The 22,452-nt window shown below is 36.7% G+C and overlaps 1 protein-coding gene across 4 annotated transcripts in view; it reads right to left on the bottom strand.

The window, feature by feature from the left end:
• Window positions 1–2,681: 2,681 nt before the first annotated feature.
• Window positions 2,682–22,452, bottom strand: part of CCDC6 (coiled-coil domain containing 6) — a 47,618-nt gene continuing 27,847 nt past the window's right edge. For 2 of the 4 annotated variants that reach the window (XM_072040057.1, XM_027462470.3), the window contains 6 exons: window positions 19,228–19,331; window positions 17,438–17,598; window positions 14,714–14,870; window positions 11,327–11,427; window positions 7,743–7,867; window positions 2,682–5,374 (listed from right to left, as the gene is read on the bottom strand). In XM_072040057.1, the coding sequence (XP_071896158.1) occupies window positions 5,183–5,374; window positions 7,743–7,867; window positions 11,327–11,427; window positions 14,714–14,870; window positions 17,438–17,598; window positions 19,228–19,331 (840 nt within the window). In that variant the 3' untranslated portion in view covers window positions 2,682–5,182. Of the gene's footprint in view, window positions 5,375–6,372; window positions 7,392–7,742; window positions 7,868–11,326; window positions 11,428–14,713; window positions 14,871–17,437; window positions 17,599–19,227; window positions 19,332–22,452 lie in introns of those variants that run through there. The other 2 variants (XR_003498699.3, XM_038181645.2) reach the window with 2 other exon arrangements.

Raw genomic sequence — 22,452 nt, 5'->3', positions numbered from 1 at the left:
AAAATAAATCTTTGTATCCGAGGTTCTTTCAATTGTAAGGTCTGATTCACACCAACACAGTGTAATGTTTTTAAGTAACCACTTGGATTCACGCTTAACAGTATGTGCTGTGACAGTTGTTGTTAACCAGTGTATACATTTGATCCAAATTTGAACAGGCTTCCTTCCCTAAGACTGGGAAAACATAGAAATAACCAACTAGACACCCAGCCAACCTAGAATGAGGCTTCAGAGATTCCCTAAATACATAAGAGCAATCACCAATGAACTGAAATTAAATATAAGCGTCAGAAAAGCTCAAGGATGTTTGTTCCACTTTTACTTGCATTTGAGGAAATTGCTGTATTTCTGCAGGAAAGGAACAGTCTACATCTGTAGGTGATTTTTTTTGTCTTCCTCCACAGGAGGCTTAGATTTCATCTGAAACACCTGCCAAAACAAAAGTCAGCAATCACAAACTAAAGTGCCTTGGACAGCTTAGGTTTTACCACTAGAATAAAATACCTTTGTGTACAGATACAGTATTAATTTATATAGTGAGAAAACTCACCTTTGCAAGTAGAATACTATTTCAGATATTTCTGTGGAAAGGGGAATCACTTATTTTTTTTAAATTAGACACCAGTGCCAGGAACTTAAAGAACAACTGCAACACAGCACTTTTTGAAAGGAAAACAAACAGAAAAATGTTGTCGTTCTAGTACAGGCAATTCCCAGGCCTAGCTGAAGGGTACTCTGAGCAGCAATTTACTACAGGGACACAGTCTTCTCAACCTCTATCACCTGTCCTAACTTCCCTCTCCCCATCTACACAAGCTTTGTAACTTCTGAAGCCCAATCGCAGTGAGGAAGGACTTCTGTCTGGATAACATAAGCCAAACAAAACCTAGCATAGCCACAACAGTTCCCCTGACTCTGCAACCACATCATCCCTACCTAAAGATGAGGTAGTACTTCTCTTTGGAGCCTAACTAGTTGAATAGGAACAAGTACTATTCTCCCTAATGTAGCAGCTGTCTGTTAATGCAGTGCAAAACCTCTGTATTTCTCTCCCTTCTTCAGGGCACACTACTAATGCAAATACAGGAACAGATGCTTGAAAGAGAAATCTTAAGATGAGCACACAAACCCACCTGAATTACAGCTGAATCGTAAAGGCCACAGCATGGCACACTGAGTGACTTCCTCTAGTCCACAAAGTGGCAATGTCTCTTAATCTCTATTCATCCTGGGACTAGTGGTTTTTACCCAAAAGGAACGTGAATGTTATCCTGAGTACTTATTACAGTGAAATATGGAAATAAAAAAAAAAATTAAATGAAAGATCAACAACTCTAGTCCAAATCCAAAAAGGGCTGGAAGAAGAATTCAGCTCCTCAGGGAACTGAGGAAACCAGATTGTCTCTGCATACAGTTCATTTGGTACTTAGGGGCTTTGTTTGCTCTTCCTTCAAGAAGACAGTTATTTCCCCTTAAGAAGGTTGTTATAACAGATGCATGTATCATAATTTTATAGCTTACACTCATAAACCTTCTGGTTTCTTATGAGATGGCTTGAACTGAAGAAATATGCTCTGCATAGTCCATGCTCTGTAGACTCCCAAGGATCAAAAAGAAATAGACTGCCATGACTGAAACAAAGGAGACATCAAAAAGAGTTGAACAATATTAGAATTTAAGCTGCTTGTAAAACTAAGCATTAGGAATGGGGAAAAACAAAACAAAACAAAACACCACCACCAGAATACTTAAACAAGGTCCCTGGATGCATCCTCTTAGTAAGCAATGATCAATATTGAGGATGAAAGATTTTGTTCTTTGACAGACAAAGTACTCAAGGCTCCACAATTGGTTTCCATGTATTTAACAAAATACATGGAGTCTAAATTGTCTCCTGTCAGCAGTTCAGCTCCCGCTAGTTCCAGGAAGCTCTGTCATTTTCGTTGCTTCCAAGACTGTATTTTTCATTCAGCTGAAGTGCACAGAAATTCTACTCAGGCAGATGGATTTGTGAACTACCAGCATTTTAACAGGAAAAGGAGTCCTGTCCTGTTTAGCTCTGGTACAGCAAGATTGCTAATAGAAAAGCAATGTTACTTTCTTGGAAAACTCTGATAGTCTTTTCTGCCTTTGGGAATATGCTCTTAGAGGAGTAGATATAATTAAAACAATCTTATCTGGCTGTTAGCTGGAAGACTATCTCCAAACAATTCCATCTCTTCTTCCAAAACTCCTCTGGAACAAATTGTGGTTAAAATGAACTCTTAATGCTCTACAGAGATCAGCTGCATTCCAGTGTCCAAGCCAGATCCCTTAAGAGAAAAAGTAAAAAGAAAGCTGTTTGATTGTCAGAGAGGAAAGTACTCTGAAACAGCCAAAAGATTTATTTTTCAAAAACAAACAAACAAACAAAACCTTTGGCTGTAAACACACACTTACAAAATACTCATCACTGCTAGAAGTTGCTTCTGTGACCTTGCACAACTCGTGAAGATGCAAGTGTGCAACTGACAGACATCAGTAATGAAAAGAACAGCAGAAACCCACCCAGATGCTTCTGAGATAAAATAAAGAAAACAAGCTGGACAGTGATGTCAAGGGAGTTTCTCCAGTCTGTGGGAGGTTCTGATAAAATCACCACTGCAAAATTGTAATTCATGACTATAATTCACAAGGAAAACTGAAAATCCATTTACATTTATTAGGAGATGCTTGTGCACAATTCCTTATCTTCAAAAAGTCTACAAATAGAGTTTAACACTTCTGATTGCAAGCAAATGTTTGTCCAATGTTCTTAGGTAAGGCCAATTTAGCGCCTTGTTACATTTTCAGGATTTAGCATACATTTGTCAGTTCTTTACTTTCATCTGGTAACGGTCCCACTGCAACAGTAAGGAGAGATCACTAAGACACTTCACAACAGCAGCTGAACTTGGGTTACACAAATTCAGTTTTGGAATATGCTTCAAATGTAATTTATTCTAGGCAAATTTCCATTTCAAGTTCTTAAGACAACACTGTCAAAGGCTTCCCCTCCCCCCCCATTTATACTACTACCACTACGAGCTCACACTCTATAGAACCTCATGTCCAAAAATCTCAAAGCACTTCAGAAAGGAGGGCACCATTCTAACTAGTGGCATACTTGAGCTGAAATCCTGCTTATAAAAGAATATATCTTTTTCTTTTTTCTTCTGTTAACAAAAGGACAAGTGTTCAACTAAACCAATCCTGTTTTGACCTTAGTCCCACCTCTGACTGCCTGTAGTTTTCTCACATGCAAACCCACCACGGCTTCGGGAGCTGTGTTTAATAACAATGCTCACAGGGGAGTTTCCTCTATGGAAAAGTGAGCATGCATTAGCTGTGGTCAATTATTTTCAGATGGAAGCACTGGTCAAATTGTCTGCCTGCCACAATCTTGAGTATCACTTTATCAGAGAGTCACTATTACCATAACTAATGTAATCAGATAATGCACTTGATCCCATATTGGTTTACCAAGTGTAATAGACTATATATGCTTTTCTCTAAATTCTCTCGGAGCTGAAACTACATAGATATAATGAAGAACTTCTAGTTTTGCCTTAAGCTGAACCTTTTACAACATTATTTTAACTTACTATTTTGATTTAGAGCACTGATTTTATAAAGATATTCAGTCTGCAATTCCTGAATAGCTGAGCGGCAAACATGAAACTCTATGTACAAATGTTAGTATACTACCAGAACGCTCTACCTCCTTCTTAAAAGTGTCCTTAATAAAGCATTAGGCATGTCAAACAAACTTTTGTAAACAAAAGATAAATTACTCATGTTCTGCTCTGATTATAGCCAGATACATATTCTCATAAAATAAACATTCTCTTGTCATTTTCCATGGCCCATATATCCGTATCTATGAGGTAAACCACTTAAAATCATCAACAGTATATAAACCTCAGTACTCAACAGGAACCTCAGGAAAAATAAAACTGAGCAAGATGTCAATATCAAGAAGTGACACTTCGTTCCACTGCAAAGTGAAACCAAACAATTTATTTGTGCTAGATGAATGGAAAGAATGTATTTGGAATACATTTCTTTATACATTGTACCGGCTTAGGCTGCTAAATAAGCATTCATTAGTGCCATGTTGTGCTACTTTCTTGTACTCTGTTTCTACCAAGCAATACAACACTTTTGGCTGTTATGCCAGTATATTCTATATGCTCATTGTATATCTTATTTTCTAACAGACTTGAACATTTAGAATACTTGTTCAAACTTTGTTTTAGGGGAATCACAATTAATATATTTTAACAAGGAAAAGAAATAATCAGCTGTTCTCTACAATCACGTTGCCTTCTGCAGCAAAAAAATCAAAGAGCACACTTCAATCAGCTATCAGTAACCTGTGGGCAGGACCACACTTAGAGAAGTTACTTGTGACAGATCACACAGTATGGACAGCTTACAGGTTAATGCAAATGTCAAGTGAAATAATCAAACCTTAAGGTCCACAAGTTATACATTCCATATACTCCAGCAAGTCAGTTCCCTCACTTAAAGATTCAGACTGTACCATACGTTTGAGGTGTTTTTAAACAGGAGAAGTATGGATGTGTCCTGTGTGCTGAATTAAGCTTATTTACTAGGTAATACAATAGAGTATGTGTCTTGGGCACTGATTAGGGTGTCTGACTCACTTCTGCACTAGAAGCTGTTATTTCAAATGACCGAAACGTAGTGCTAATTTTCCACAAGCTTGGTAAACACTGTAATATTTCAGAACTCATCAGATAGCCCATCATGCCTTAAATTTTATGCAAATTCTCATGAAAAAATATAAAAAGGTATCCCTTTAATTTTACAAACCTAGAAGCCAGGAAAATGAAGCTTTGGAGCCAAGCAAAACGACATAATGCCGTATTACCAAACAGAGTAGCAAATGTTCCAGCCAGAGAATGGACATACATGTAGTTCAAGTAAACACTGATGGAAAATTTTGTTAAGTTAGTGTTGTAGACCCACAACACTGGCTGCATTTTATACAAACGTTTACAACACAATTAACAGTGAAGCCTATATAACCTCAGTGCAAATAAGTCAAATCCAAATATGCCAAGTAAGCCTTTGGCTTTTAGTAAACTGCTCCATGTTATGAGTCCAATTCTGACATACAGACTGCTGAGCACATGCACTAAGGCTGAGAGGAGGGATGCACTGAATGTTGAAAAGTGGCTGACTGCGATGCTGCGGATTGGACCGTAGGTTGCACAGGTGGTGGAGGTGGTGGCGGAGGTGGCTGCACTGGGGTCTGCGTGTTTGGAGAAGGAGGAGGAGTGGGACGTTTAAATTTGTCGGGGCTGTTACTTCTTCGTGGTGAAGGCCTCTGCAGAACAAATATTGAAATTATGTTTAACACACTCCTGAACAACTTTAGGTGCAAGTCCTCTAATCAATGTATTGAGCTTGGCAAAGGAAAAGAAAAAACACAATTATTTGGGAAGAATCCCTTTTAAAACATTTCAAGAATCACAACACAATTTTTATGTAAAATAAACAGTTCCTCTGAAATAGAATAGCAAAGGAAAATTGAAGTATTTCTGAAATCAAACCAAACAGGCATTCTTTCCCATCAGCTTGCAGGAAATGAAAATAAGAAATTATGTCCTGAACTTATGTTTACCTTTGATGACCAGCAACCTATAAAAGAAAAGTGAGAGACGCCATAGAGACAGCACCTCTCAGTTGTGCCTGCCCAAGCAGTAGGTGCTGATGATGCTGATGAACTTTTAGCTTTACAATGCTGGTGTGTGAAGTCCAACTACACGGCACCTGAGTGAGGGTGGGAATGTCTCAAAAGCCAAAGCATTTGCCCAGAAACATTTGCATTCTGAAAAACTCTTAGCCTGCATACCGGAGCAAGACTGAAGCATAATTCAGCTTGTTCTTCTGAGATCAAATATCATACAACAAAGATTACAACCCCTAGAGCTGTAGGAGTAAAACAATGGTTATTAAGCTCCCCTCAACAGAAACCACAGACTTGCAATAACCTGCACATTTAAACACAAAGATTTAAAATCCATTTTTACAAACCAGTGGGGGAAAAATCTTTAAAATTAAGCAACATAAAAATATAAATTACACTGCAGAACACTAAACTCTGCAGTTTTAAACCCAAAATGCTTACTACTTACCAATCAACTTAGCATTAATCTAGAACTTCATGGCATGACAAACTACCCACCCATAATTAACAATCAACCGAAGTCAATCACCTCTGAGGAGAAGAATGGTTACAGTGCTATACAAAATGTACTACATGTAAAATCAATTTGTTCTGTAATGGAGATTAAAAATGAAGAGTCAAGAAGCAAATCACAGTTTGGTCAAATAATATATATTGTATCTATTTTTTTGAACAATTATGTATAGTAGATTAGTTAAATGCTCTACGAAAATAGCCAAAAGATTATCAACAGTTGATCGATGTTTCTCAAACACTTAAAATCATTTATTGCATTTGCATACATCTAATAATGTGAAGGGGCCTGGCTTAAGTATAAAAGAAAAGCCATGAGCCACTTAACAAAACCTTCCTCTAAACAATCAGTATTCTGTCCTGGTGGTTGTCTTTGTCAGTGACTCAGTGTTACTCCAATTAATTTATAGTATCAGAAAGAGCAGAATCAAAATTTCAGAGACCAAACAGAACAAGTCCCTTTAAAAAATTATGTATAAAATCAGTTTCTAGGTTTTTCCAGATCTTCCTGTGACTAACCCCCAGGTTAGTCACATTGGAGGGCTGGACCTGGACCAGGATTCTGCCTTTCTGCTGAGCTCCAGCCTCCTGTTCTACCCACTACTATATAGTTCCCATCTCCATTTGCTCAATGGAATTAACAATTACTTTAGCATACCCACCTAAGCAATTTAAGAAGCAGACATATTTTAGCATTCTACTAAATACTCTGTTGAAACATGCTTTCACATCTGAGAATGACAAGTATATGCAAACATCTTAAAGGACAATATTTACATTCTACCATACCTGTTGAGAAAAATCAAAATGGTCTTGACACATTAGAGCTCACAAGCTATCTTGCCAAATGGTTAACTCTTAGGCTCTGTATTCTTGTTAAACTCCACAAATATTTAGAAGAAACTCAATTAAGTAGAAATGCATCAAACATCAGAGTTAAAAAGGAAATAAATCCAGTTGAAAGACACTGAGAAATTGTCCTAACAAATGTTTAATATATTAACTTTCTTCTTTGCCAATGAGAATAGAAAATAAGAGTTAACTGCCTGTTACAGTGACATGGTGGTAGCATTGAGTGTCATCCTGAAGAAAACCTGAGCTTGGAGCAACCTCAGATGACTCATCCGTCAGATGGTGGAGACTAGGAGAAAAATGAAAGCAATGTTTTTACTTCCTGGGATAGGCTCAGTAGCTTAGAACATCACTTCTCACACCCTGCCTGCTGATCCATAAGATGATACCTATTACTGTCCTTAAGATGATAATACATCCTATTCTTTTGCAGAAAATAAGGTTCTCCAAAAAGAATCAGTTTCTGAGGGGTGAAGAGGAAAATCAGGGTTGAAGAAAGCAGCAATAGATATCTTGGAGTAAGGAGACAAAAACAAACATTTACAAAAACATTTTGCACAAAAGCTTAAGGACAAGCAATCATAATTTTTAAAAATCAAACTGACACTGGTAACAAACATTTGCTATATAAAATACTTACTGTAATACCATGGGATGGTCCCATATGTTGCACATGAAGGCCTGGGGAATTGTAGTAAGACATTCCAGCTCTAGTCAGTGAAGTTGGTGGTGTGAAACCAACTGTGTGACTTGCATATGACAGACCTAAAAATTGTTAAAACAAGGTAGAAATCAATGTTCCTGTTTATTTTACAAACTAAGTATTTCGTGGGGATTTTTTTGTTTATTTTGTTTTTGTTTGCTATATTTTGAAACAATGATGGTTTAAAGAAATAGTAACTGGTATCGAATTAGACACCTAAAAATAGTCAAAGGGTGATGTAAAATCTCTTATTATTTTCCTGTAGTAAACTGCCATGTGTTCAAGAACACACATCACACAACACTGAACAATTTTTCACTTAACATAAACAGGGTAGGGCTCCCTTGGCAGCTTAGTTTTAGTTCACAGATATTTCCATCCAGCTTTCCATCTCTTCCTTAGAGCAAACTGCTCCCTCAACAAAATGCAGTCTGAAGAAGCAGACAGGCTGTGCCTGGAAAAGCTGTCCAGCACTGGGACACTAAGAGTTTCCACATGACAGAAACTGGATGGAAGTGACTCCTTCAAGGCATAACACCTCTGCAGCCAAACCAACAGCAGCCCAGACTTCCTCCTGGTTTTGCCCTTGTGCTTATAGGCAGAGACCCAACGATCTCTGGGGCTGTGAAATATTCTGGTATAATCTTCCATGGACTACAGTACAAGTAACATTTAAAATTACAACATGTTTTATCCGTATTAAGGTAACCATAATATTCAGAAGTGCAAAAATCTGATCTAATTCTTCTTTCTGAATACTTTCTTTCTATAAATACTAGTTCAGAAAAATGCAGAATATCTGTATAACTAACCAAGGTAAAAAAATAATAATAATAATAATAAATGACAGCAGCTAAGTGCTTGAAATTCAGACCTCGAAATGTTCTGAACATTCTCAAAACTGCAGATTTTCCAAAACCTTTAGCTCACTATTGCCTTCTGGCAAAAATATCAGTAGGACAGGAGACAAGACTCTTCTCAGCTGTTTACTATTACAAACTGGAAACAGCTTTGGAGAATTATGACCAATATTTCATCGAAAAGCCTACTAAACTTTTAGAATACCACACTGGATTTAACAGTTTTCACACTTCTTCTACACTAAATCAGTGCAACGAAGTGCTGCAACAGCACCTGGCTCTGCTTATGCCTGACTAAAGAGACATCTCAGGAAAAAAATACACACACACACACACACACAAAAAAGCCTCAGATCACTAATAAAGTTATATAAGAAAACATATTATACCACCCTTGCTTCAATGTACATCTGGTGCAAATTATGAGTTACTCCAATGGAATCAATCACTTTAGAGTAGCTAAACAATACCACTTAACAAAATCTGATTTTTGACTTAAGTAATCCAATTGTCTGTACAGCACGTTCTATAGCTAAGTGCTTTTGCAAGCATAATGACAGGAACACAAGTCAATGTTCAGGTAGGTGACAATTTGCATTGCAAGTCAGAGATGAGAGCCCTGAACAACAAAAAATCAGTAATCAGTAATTACAGCAACCATTCCCCAGCTGCCCAGGGGTAGCAATGCATCCAATCTTCTCAGGTTCATGCAGGGTGATATAAACCTCAGCAGTATCTCAGCTTGAAGGAGTCCTCAAAAGCAGCATCTCAAGCCACACAAGCACAAAAGGCTCCAGGATTCAGGACGCAGAATCTGAGCCGTTAAACCTGACCTGGATATCCACATAAAATTATAGCATTTCTAACGTGTTTCAAATTATGTCTCTCCAAATTCAGGCACATTGTTTCCTAAAAGAAACATGCCAAGTCATAAAAGCACTTGATGCAAAATATTCACTGTTGCATTATTCTGTGCTTTTTGCAGCATCTTACGGTATTACTTTTCAAAAACTATTTGTTTTCATTAACTACTGCATTCATACCTACCAAACAGCTGTATGAGATTCCCTATTGATCTCATTAATTCTTCAGCAAACTGCTGTTTCTACTCTTCTGAGGTCTGAAACTTTCCAACAGCAGACATCAAATTATCATATGTGGAGAGCAACATAGCTGCCTGTGCAGAAGTGCTAGGCTGGAACATTTACTCTACAAACATTACCAAAGTTAAAATTGTGAATTACATTATAAATGATCGTTTCACCTGTGCTTTTTTTTTTTCTTTAACTTCTTTTCAGACTCAATTACAGCATCCCCTGCTTGTGAGATACAGTTCCTATGAGAATGCAGTTCTCTGTCTCCCATCAGCCGAGGCATTTGACCCAACAACCCATAGCAAGCAAGGAATATGCCACTGTCCCAGTGTAGGAACAATAAACCCAAAGCACACTCCTGCACTGACACATCAGCATCTGCATTAAGCACATTTCTAGGTAATGTAAGATGCAAGCTTGTTGTAAATTGCTGGAGAATTTCCACCACATACATTTTTTACCATTACTATAGCCACTGTGTGGTCTACAGCCAATGTGCAGATGAATATTGCAGATGATTATTATGAAGGCTGCACATGCATACACCCAAAGTAGTTGCTCCAGAACAGTCTTTAGTATGACTACGTTTCTGTATATACTTACAGGCAAAGGATTAAAAAATCATATATTGTTTTTGTGGTAATAACACTTGCAAAACACTGAAAGCCAAGCAATCTGTCTCACTTCAGAACTCCCCCAAAAAACTCTTAAAAAGCTAAATTATCATATCTCTAACACTGGCTTATGGATGTACGTGCTCACTCTTTTACCAACATCAGCCTGAAAATTATTTCGAGTCTTTCTGAAAAAATAAAGTAAATCCTGAAAAACAAGATTTAAACACATTTTGTATGTTTAGACCTGTGTAATAAAATGTCTAAATCCCATTTTGCAGAATGTGTTGATACAGAGCACGTCTCATTTGCTCTTATTGTGGGACTCTCTCTGATAGATTCTACAGGTGAACTTGGGAAAGCAGAGCATGCAGGATTCTCTTTACTAAAGTACAAGTGTATTTGTGATCACCACGTGACATCCACGGCCAAAAACTTACAATGATTGTCGAATAGCAATTTTAAGGGATTTTATATCTACCAATAAATGTCTTAATAACATAAATACATTTCCTTTAACGTTAAAAATATATTCAGTAATTAAAAATTCAATAATGTCAGGTGTAAGCCGTTCAGGTTCTTCTGAAATTCTGAAGACTATATCATCCACTTTCTATACTCAAAAAAGTTAATTTGCCTTTGTTAAAAGTACTAGAGACAGAAATTCTTAGTGTGTTATTGCTTTACATCAGAGATTTGCAGAAGTGTAAAAAAGGAGGGAAGGTAGGGATGATAAGGGGTTCAAAGTATAACTACTTAACTGACCTACAGTATTTAATCACAGTATGAAACAGACCCATCTAAAAACTCATGCTGTACTAAAATAAATGTAAGGTAAATCTATTCTTTATGATGCATCTTTGGCCCCAAGACTAGCTTTGAAAGGCTATCAACCCAGGGAACATTATTATGTGACGCATACTAAAATTTTACAAACTGGGTAAAATATTTACCAGGTGATATAGGTCTGCTAGAACTTGGTGAGGGTGTGTAAGGGATAGGACTGGACACAGTGCGAGGTCTTAATCCTTGTGCAGACATCTCATTAAAATATCTAACAAAAAGAAAGGTAAAGAATAATTAGATTAAACCTTTTAAAACATGCCATGCTTTAAATGTTTCACTGTGCATTCTGAATTCCCGTAAGAATCACATTAGGTTAGCGTAGGACCAGTCACCTTTAGGAAACCATGACAGGAACACTCTCTTCATTGCTGAGTGTTCTAGTAATGGCTTAGATTTCCATGGAAACAGCTGGACTCACCTTAGTCATTTGCAGTGAAAACTGTACAAGCTGTACACAGTTGGAATACTATGTATTAAGGTCAGAGGTATAAATCACATCAACCGATCTGACCTATGCTGCAGTCCTGCATTTTACATGTAATTTCTACATTGAACTCAACAGCTTGTCTAGCTGGAGCTTATCTCCCAGAAAGGGAATCAAACACTAATTTGAAATCACAGAAAGGGGAGAAAAGCCACTGAAGTATTGATAATTTGTTCCAACAGCTGGTCAGCCTCACAGCCCTGCTTCCTATTTGAATCTGTCTATTCTCAACATTAAGCCATCTGCTCATCACGTCTTTTGCCATGGAAACGGACAGACATTTTGAATGCAGCACTTTCACCTGTTAAAGATGTTTGCAGGCTGTGTAGCAAGATGACTCCCACACTTCATCTTGATAAAACAAACAGGTGCAATTTTATCCCAACCGTAACTAGTTAGTGTCATTGATTTGTACTTCCTTCACTGAATACAGCGAAGTTTCTTCACAACCATCAACTGCTAGTTCTATTTAATATAAAAGGAAATAAGAATCATACCAATTGCTCCTACTTGCCACTCACTGTTTATATATCAGAAGCAAGTTAATGATTTTTTTCCAAAGCTCTACGCTGGCAGCTTTTAAGTTAACTTGCTTAGGCACGCTCCCTGGAGATTTTTCAGTCACTGTCTAGATTACAGTTTCCCCTGCTCATTTCCTCCTCTACCTGTACATCAGTGCACCCAGAGTAATATTGCATTTATCTGTTTCTTTACTGGATGCAGCAAAGTGGAAGATAAAATTAGCTACCTAAATGCCCTCTGACTCTTAGTTGTCTTCCCTTCTGCCATTGTGCTGCTCAGAAATTCTTGGTAGCTACACTTATTTTCAGATCACAGGAAAAAGAAAAAAAAAAAGCAAAACGAACAAAAACATGGGGTACCATTAAGAATTTTCATGCTCAATGGAACTCACAAAAATTACTACTTTGAGTTCTGTATGCCAGTTCTTAAGCAATCTGATGCATGCTTTGATTCTGAATCTAACTAACGTTTAACTATGATATTCAGAGTCACTAAGCCACAACACTTAACAGAGGCAGTGCACTGTAGCGATGCTGAAGATGGTTTAAAATTGGGCAGATAATTAGTAACAGTAGCTACAATAGAGAACAACAGCTGATAAATTAGTTTGCTTGAACATAAGCTTTCCAAAGAGCTACCAATGGCAGGATTAGCAAAACTGAACTGACTAGACTACTTCTATAACACTCAGTAAATGCAGACAAATGTATTACAGCAATGCAGTGATCTTTGTGGTTTAATCTTATTTTACTCTACATGAAGGCCATTTTCTGTAAGTCGTTTTAGTTACCTGGATTGTGTCATGTGAAATAGCAGCACACCATTACTATGCTTCTTGGTTTTAGAAATTTCCGTTACTGAAGAGAACAAGATGGAGGACTGAGAAAGCAAGGCTACTGCTAGCCAGGAGCAAGGAATTTTGTGAGAGTTGTGCATTTTGAATTCAGTAAAGCATCTTCATCTACTCTACAAAAAATAAGTATCATCAGCTAACAATGCAACTGGAAAAATGGATATCTCATCTGTCAGCACAACCATTTTTAGGAAGACAAAGTAAGCTGGCAAATCTCCATTTTTAAATAACTACTGCACGTAGTTCTACAATTTTTGTCTACACAGTTCTCTTCTAAGACTAACCACTCTAACAGCTGCCTCTTCCCTCACTTTACTTTATATTACTTACCATGCAAACCCCTATTTTGGAGTGATTCTGTAATGCGTTTCTAGTACCAAAATAAATCAACATGACAATTACATTTCTTATTTTTTTTCTACATTTTATTACTACCACTACCTACAAAAAGCTGGAAAAAAGAATACTCTAGAGTTTTCGAATGAATACTGATAATTCATATGAATATAAATTTTGACTTTTTTCTATTTTTTTAAATATATTTCTATTACAACAAATATTGGCAGAAAAGACTAGGCTAATCGAATTAGATTTGAACACGAGAACCCTGTGTTTCTAACAATAATTAACACAGCATTCTATATTGTAATACTAGATGCTACTGCAATACACATCAGTTGCCTAGTACCTCATTAAAATGAAAACATTACCTTGAATTTTAAGGCCACTCCTTGAAACAAAATATCTGGTACTTTGTTTTCTGGTACATTATATCTCATAACAAATATACTGACGATGCAAGAAGAAGCATCTTAGTATCAGAAGAATATATATCACAGAGTGAGGGTTTTTTGTTTGTTTGTATTGGTTTTTAAGTACCACTATAAATTCAAAATAATGTAAAACTGTATAATAAGATAATGAACATTTGATAATAACTAAGAATGTTCTATTCAAAGTATACATAAAACCTCTTTCAAAATGTAACACTGTCATATCATTATGATGTTAGAAAATAAAAAGTATAATATAAAACCATGAAAAAAATTAAAGACTATTTCCTAAGGTCACCGCAAATAACGCAGCTTGTAGTACAGAAAAAAAGAAATCAAGGATATTATATTTTGGACATCAAGAACAAACCCACTAGCTCTGGAAATGCTTCGTCTCTCTAAAGCTTTATTTGCTATTCCTTTGGATTTGGCAGAACACTTTCTAACTTCTGCAAAAGAAAAATTACCCCAAGTATATTTTTCCTACATCACAGAATTCATTGCAGTTACCAAGTTAGGTGAAAAACAAAGGTACCATGATTTAATTATCTTGAAGCTCAATCCCACAGGCTTGTTTATTTCACTATGCACTATCAAAACCCTAAACAATCTTCAGAAAACTGTTTAATTTTTCACTGCTATAATTAATCTAAATTCTAAACAAGTCTGATATAATTCTACTAAAGACACTCCTGGACCATGTTGAAATTTGATACATATATTAAACCCAATTCTAAGTTATCTTTATGAGTACTCATTTTCTAATATTAAAAAAAAAAAAACAAAAACATAAAACAAACAAGCATGAGTGTTAGTTAACAAGGTCAATGCTAACATACCTGAACAGCTAGAAAATACACACCTTTCATCGTCCATTTCTAAGCTGGATTCACTTTCTGACAGTTGCCTGCAGAGTGCTTCCCTACGCTCCATTTCCCTCTGTAGTTTTCTTTGAAGCCTCAAGTTTTCTTCTCTCATATGTCGCTCCTCTTCTAAATATTGTGCCATCTTCTCTGAATCTGAAATTCAGAATTCTGTTAAAATTTGGTTAACATTCAATTTCATAGACAGGCCCATATGTTGTGCCTAATTTTATCCCAGCACTTCAAGAATGAGGGAGTAGAAAATGTACAGGATGGATCACTCAAAGTTCCCACCTCTAAGTCATTACACCAAAGGCTAATTTGTAACAGTAGCTACTAAAATTACTATCTGACAGCAATGTTGTAAATAAGGATAAAAACAAAAAGAACTTTCAAGCATTTACTTAAATGAATTTGAGAAGCAGAGAAAAAGTCAAAGAAATCAGTAAACTGCTCAAATCAATTCCTGCCCCTTTACAGTAATGCAATTACACAGCTACAAAAATATTACTGCAACAGCGAAGAAATACTTTTAAAGGTGTATTTCCATTTTAAGAGAGGAATCACAAAAGTGCTGAAACACAGAATATTCAACCTTGTATTAAATTGTCATCTTATGAATATTCTACAGCATACATTCAATTAGACTTCATCGTAGAGAAGGGCCAGTAGGTCATCTACCAATATTAAAAGTCACCTAGTGGTTTACTCTCTACATCAAACGACAACTTGAGTTTGCAATTCTAAACCGAGTTCATCAAACAGTACTTTAAAAGACGTTTAGCAGACCATTGAAGTGATTAAATTATATCACGGAAAGCTATGCAGCATTTTGACACATTATTTAAATAAAACGGAACATTTGAAGAAGACTTATTACACATATGTATTTTGTGAGGTTTTCTAATATTTGATCAAATATACAGTGAATTCATTGGTATTTAAAAAAAAAACAACAAAGATCCATCACTCTTTGTGCTCATTTCTTTATGCTGTACGCTTTAATCAAAGGATATTCCTATTTCAGAAGACTGTTCCCAAACTATCAACTATACATGGCTTGTCTCTTTTCAGTGGAAGTACCGATCGTAAATGTAATGGTATCACTTATTTACAGCTATTATTATATCAAAAACGTTCCTAGAGTTGAAATAAGTGTTTCAGGAAAATGAAATGTAATACCAAAATATGAATTCAGTAAGCAGACTTAGTAAGTATTTATGAATAATAGTAAAGGTTCTCAAATGACCACATATTGCAAACACCAAACTTCCTACTGAAAGAAAGGTGTATCAGTTTCATCTTCTGCTTTACCGGCAGCCCACAAACCAGTATATCCACAATTTCTATCGGTACTGCTGTACATACTGCAGCTGTTTAAGCTGTTCACAACAGAAAAGAGTACTTCTAAACCTAAATCTCAATTTCCATGAGAATTTGACTTCAACTGCTTCAGAAATTTACTCTGAATTGCAGTATTTCAAAAACAAACTACCTGAAAACAGCAAAGAACATGTGAAATGAAATAGATTAGGCCAAATTTGTACAAAGAGTACTTTAAATCTTAGGCCTTGCTCTCATTCTGAAGTTAAGTAAGCAAAGGCCGCAGCACAGAACTGACAAGTACAGAGATAAGCAGTCCTTGCTTCTTTTAACTAACACAAATTATTAATACCACAAATTTGTGCTCAAGGCCTCTGCACAAGAGCACTCTCCCGCTACCTCTGCCCATAAGGAAGGCCGCTGCCCTGTGAGCTGTGTCTCCAAACAGGAGCTGAAGTGCTGCAGCCAGCCTCACAGGACTAGCACCATGAAGGGGGACAACTGCCTGCTTCCTGCTCTCCCAAATCTGTCTGTGTAGGTAGGCACCTCCTTATCTCTCAGACAAAATACAACACTACTGACTAGAAACTACACTATCAAAAAAGGCAGAACTGACAAACCTTAGGTAGAAATTTTAGATTTAGGATGAAGAGATGATGGAACAGCATTCCAAAAAGGCACAAGTGATTTTCTGCCACCCAAAACCACTTTCCCTCCCCTCAAAAGGCACGGCAGAAAGCAGGGTGTCCACTTCTGGGCAAGGCTCCACCACACCTCCCACAACAGAAATATACAGACTTGTACAGAGCTATTTCAAAAGGATCTTCACTTCAGGAAGAACAAAATAAGATTACTCATCGTGCTATACTGTGAAGTCAAATCAGCTACTTAAAAAAATCAGTCTTTAGCAAAGCTAAAATTACCTCAGCACAGCTTGCAACCATTAAATCAAATTCTTATATACAACTGAACTTTATTTTGCTAGCCATTAATTCTTTTGAGTAATTCCTAAGTTGTATCTGGATTCTTACAATGTAATCCTGAAGTATGTTTTAAGGAATCTGTGTTCTGAAATACTGCTAAAAGTCTCTGGGGAAAAGAATAAGTATTTTTATGGCCCAAATATATTCAAGAAATATTTGGCAATTTTTTCCCATTCTAGTAAAGCTAAAAAAACAGCAACACACAATCCCCCCCCCCCAAGCAAACAAACAAACAAACAGAAACACAACAAATAAATACAGTATAAATTCATTAATTATTGCAGTTATGAAGCTTAGTCCAAACTTATCCTATTTTTTCCAATTGTACCTTAAACTCCTGGAAGTCTATATAAAAATCTTACATTACACAAAAAGATTTAAAGATTTAAAAAGATTTAAAGCAAGTTGTTTACTCACGCTGTAACTGTGCAGCCCTCAGTTGCTTCTTTAACCTCTCCACTTCATTCTTTAAAAACCTAATGTGTCTCATCATATTTTCAGGGGAATCTATCTCCATTGATATGTCTCTGGGTGACGGCGGAGCAGATACTGGCTGGTCTAATTTCTCCTGCAATATTCTGAATAAAAAATAGCTTAAACTTTACTTTCAATTTACACGAAAAGAAAACCCTTTAAACTCCCCAAAAAGACACTACAAGGCTTTGGCAGGTAGGTAAGATTTATGCTAACTACTGCATTTGTTTAGGAAAATTTCAGGAGGATTAATAATGTTGTGTTGTTTTGTTGTGTTTTTTTTTTTAACCAAAAATACAAAACGTAAAATTTGTGTCCAGGGACAGATGGATTTTCTAAAGTATTCAGGTGTTGACACTGCCAAATATTTCTCCATATAGTTTGGGAAAAACAAGTTACAGACTTTAGATAGTTACCTCAGTTTTATACTCAAACTGTACTTAACCTACTTAACCCCCATAATAATTTCCAAGCAAATTCATTTAATCTCTTCCATGTTTTTACATTTATGTTCTTAGAGGAAGAATAAACATTCAAGATAAACAAATGCCGTAGTTTGTCTATGGCAAAATACAAGCTTTTCTGCATTTCACTATCAGCAAGAGAGAGAAAACGTCATAGACATTTTCTGAAGCAGATATTCTCCTTTAAAGTATCACCAAACAGAAAAATATTTCTCATCACATTGTTCTTTCCATACAGTCAAGGTTTCAAATACCTCAAACACTCAACCATGTTGACTGGCCAGACCCAAGGCTGCACTGAAGACTAGGGACAACACTATGCAACCACAGCTCTTTGCATGGCCTGGTATTCATACACACCACACAATGTGGTACTAAAGCATGGTCTACGACTCCACCTATCTCCCAGAAAGAAGGCACACCATCTGAGATAAATTAAACTTGGAATGGTTTGACTTAAAAAAAAAAAAAAAAAAAAGAAAAAAAAAAAAAGACTTTAAAGCTAAGGTGTGCAAAAATCCTACCAAAGGTCCATTCACTATGGATTTACCGCTGTTGAATATTACATGCAGCAATTCAGAGCACCTTCCACAGGGCTCTGTAAAATAGAACTACAAGAACTGCAGCTCATATAGGTTCAGGTGTTTTCCAAGTCTCCAGTCAAGATTCATGGAGCCACACTAACATAACTCTCCTAAAACATGTAGTAGAAAACAAGGAATTAGTCACCTCTTCTCCCTTACTGCCCCCAAAGCAGAGTTCTTATACAGCAAAGAGAGAGTCGCTTTAATACATGTTTTTAATCTTAGCTTTCCCAAGAACATAAAGTATCTCTGTCTTATTTTCTGTTGAAGAAGCAGCAGGAAGTTTCAATGACATGAGTGCAAACCACTGAGAAAAAGCTGAAGTTTTCTTCAAGCAGATAGGGGAAAAAACAAGAGCTTCTTACATAATGATACCATGTTAATTTCTTTGGGCCATCAATAGAAAGCTGACCCAAAACCAGAAACTTTAAAAACTATCAGCAGTTAAAAAAAATCAGCAAATTCCTTCAAGTTTTCCCAGATCATTTTTATACTACTTAGCTTCATCTAGTGTAGGCACTCAAGCATGTGGTGTAAGGTAAACAAGGAGCTTTACAACTGCGTGAACCTCCAGGCTTTCACAGATGAAATAGCCCTTGCATGACAGAGACAAACATACTTAATACTAGAAGGTTAAGTATTAAATCATACATCTCCCACAGTAACACAGTGCAACAAGACAAACCGTTTTTCTGCTTCAAGCTTATCCATCCTCTTCCAGAGACGATTCACTAGTGCTTCTTGTTCTTGTTCCAAGGTATTTTCAAGGTCAATCTTCTCACGTCTTAGCTGCAGAGGAAAGCAATGAATTAAAATGATGGAAACATCTTTTTTTTTTTTTTTTTTCTTCAAGGAATTATCATTAGAAAAGATCATTGTCTTAGAAGAAAAATAAGGCTTTCACATGATGCCTTAAAACATCAAGGCAAATTTGTTAGACATTGGAACAGGCTGCCCAGGGAAGTGGTGGAGTCACCATCCCTGGAAGTCTTTAAAAGACGTTTAGATGTAGAGCTTAGGGATATGGTTTAGTGGGGACTGTTAGCGTTAGGTCAGAGGTTGGACTCAATGATATTGAGGTCTCTTCCAACCTAGAAATTCTGTGATTCTGTGAAATGCAAAGAAGAAACAGAATTCAGGCAAAATACACTGGTCACAGTGTATGGAAAATTTAAGAGATTCAGGAGTTGCACAATTGTCGTCATGTTATCAGAAATTTTTTACACAGAACTTGTTGCTGCTTGCCAGTAAAGAGGAGCTTGAAACCTGGACACATGGTCACTGATGCCATAACAAGCTTATTCAGAAAGGTCTCCACAAGCCTCTGAAGTTCACATGCAATGTACAGTCCACTATTTAAGCACTTACTCCTTTGAAAAAACTTTACGTTAAAAGTGGAAGAATCATGCTTATGTAAGCCAGAAACAGAAGAAAAGCCATGTCTGACTTGTGTTCGATAACAAGAAAAACAGAAACAAAAAAAATATTGAACCGCCTTCAGTGATACAGCATCAATCCTTACTAGCAAAACCAATTTAATTTCTATCTCAGCAAAGAATTAATAAACAACAACATTTAACCTGGCATTTTTTTATGTTCACACTAGAATATTAAGAGGCACATCTGATCTTATTCACTAACACTGGCAGCTGAACTCCAGGAGTTAATACGACAAAACAGATGTGATTATCATTGCCTTTACAGATGGAAAATACCATGAGGTTATTTTTCCCAACCAACCTACAGTTAACACTCACCACCTTCCCAATAGGCAAAAAAAAACCAAAAACACATTATAAAGACTGCAAATAGATTAAACGATTTCCTCACATTTATTGCATCACTATGCCTAAAGTGCTGTTACACCATCTAAATCCATAAGGGTCACATTCTAGACTCTCAATTAATATCAAAATAACCAAACAGAACTTACACTTAAGCACTTAATGCAACAGTAAGAGTTTAATGAGTGACTGCACAACTTTCTTCTTCAAAATTTAAGGCAATTAGATATATTAAGTAAAAATACACTTATATTGATGAATAATAGGGAGCACGCTTAGAAAAAACAGGTTTAGACAACCTGTCCACATCTGCATTTCTAGATATACATGATCAATTGAGGGAATTTAGACTTCAGTAACACACAAGTCAGGAGCAACATGCTTCAGTCTCACGTGAGTGATGAGAATTTGTATCCTGACTTCTACTGCCTTGCCCACAGTAGCAGAAGCTGGAATGGTACAAAGCAAAGTGCTCAGCCCTTGGAAAGAGATGGTGTTTTGCCTTAGGATGCAGCTCAATAGCCAGCTTGGCCAATGCTTGGGCTGACTGAGTTCAGAGGGAAGAAAGTGCATAAAATATTCTGGGAATCTGCCTATCGTGCTCCTGTATTAGCAACACGAAGATCTTCACTACATCAGATGGCTATCTGTACAAACACATGATGAAGAAGGTTTGACTGCAGATGACTAATTGTACAGCAATGGTTTTTGCATCACTTCAATACCGTGTGGTTTGGACTCACCTGGTCTGACCTTCATAGCCTGTTTTACAGCTACATTATTGATCTAGCACCAAACAAGAATACAAAGGCATACTAGTGAAAACAAATCTATTTCATTTAATGGTAGGAAAAAAGAGCATACCGGAATTTGGAGACAAAGCAAATTATTTATAAACTCTAATTTGAAAAATCTAGGATTACACTTTGTATTATAGCAGCCATCACCAAGGCAGCACAGTCCATTATTAATTAGGCATCTGAATGTAGGTGAGTACGCACAATGGCAAGGTCAAATCATCAGGGACAAGAGACAAATGAGTTGTACCCTGAAGGCTGACAGATGTGTTCTGATGAAACACTGAAGACAGTGGTCTGTGAAGGAGATCTAAAACTCCACTTTTCAAGTAATATGAGAAAAAACTAGAAACAAGTATCCTCCTTGTCGGTTTCGAGTTTTTTCCCAGTTCCTCCCAGTGTCAGGATATTAAAGCTTTAATGAGTTGAACCTACAGAAGAAGCCACTGCAGCATGCTGAGCAGAGCTGTGAATTCACAAAGAATGTAGGTATATGTGTTTCGCAACAGACATTTCAGGTGAACTTTAAAATGAAGTCTAGATCTAGTCAATGAGTTTGTTTGGATCTTGATTATATTTTGAACAAAATAAAACGGGGGGGGCGGGGTACGGGGGGGGGAGGGCTCACATCTCAACACCAAACTAGCAGCTCTGTCAATACTTGCATCATTTTATACAGGTTCAAAATTATGTTCCAATCGAATATCATTTATTTTTTTAATCATCACAGTAGGGAAGTGAGGAAGAATTGCTTATTGTTTTGGATCCTAGTCTTCCCTTTAAAGGAAGAGAAAAATCCCTTTTAACCTTCCTTATCATCCCATTGTATTTCTCTTCGTCTAACACTTTCCTTCAAATGCAGCTAAAATATACATTCTATGTTTGTTCCTGCATTACTGCTTCTTGAGTCTTCTTGCCAACTTACTGACAAGCAAAAGTGTTTCTTCCTAAAATGATGGAGACCTTCCAAATCAGTGAAAGTTGAGTATGATTTCAGCCTAGTCCCACTATCCCAAATTTCACTTATTGGCTTCTCATCTGCCCCTCCCTGTTTGTATCCTTAATTCTTTGCTACTTTCCAAGAATATCTTTCCAGAAGACTTCATGTTTCATGATCTTCTCCTGTCAAAGGAGCAGACATAGGAGATGATTATTACCAACTTAATTCTTATTTCTAATCTACTGACTGCATCACTTCCAGTTACGCACTTTACTGTATGAAATACTAAAGCAGTTAAAAAGGTTAACAGTAAAACTATATACACTTGACCTCTGGAGGACAGAACTGGCAGCTATTTTATTTCCCATCAAATCACTGAACTACAACAC

Source organism: Anas platyrhynchos, chromosome 6 (assembly GCF_047663525.1).
Source record: "Anas platyrhynchos isolate ZD024472 breed Pekin duck chromosome 6, IASCAAS_PekinDuck_T2T, whole genome shotgun sequence".
Lineage (NCBI taxonomy): Eukaryota > Metazoa > Chordata > Aves > Anseriformes > Anatidae > Anas > Anas platyrhynchos.
Note: the sequence above shows the minus strand (reverse complement) of the source record. Positions and strands in the feature narration are given on the sequence as shown.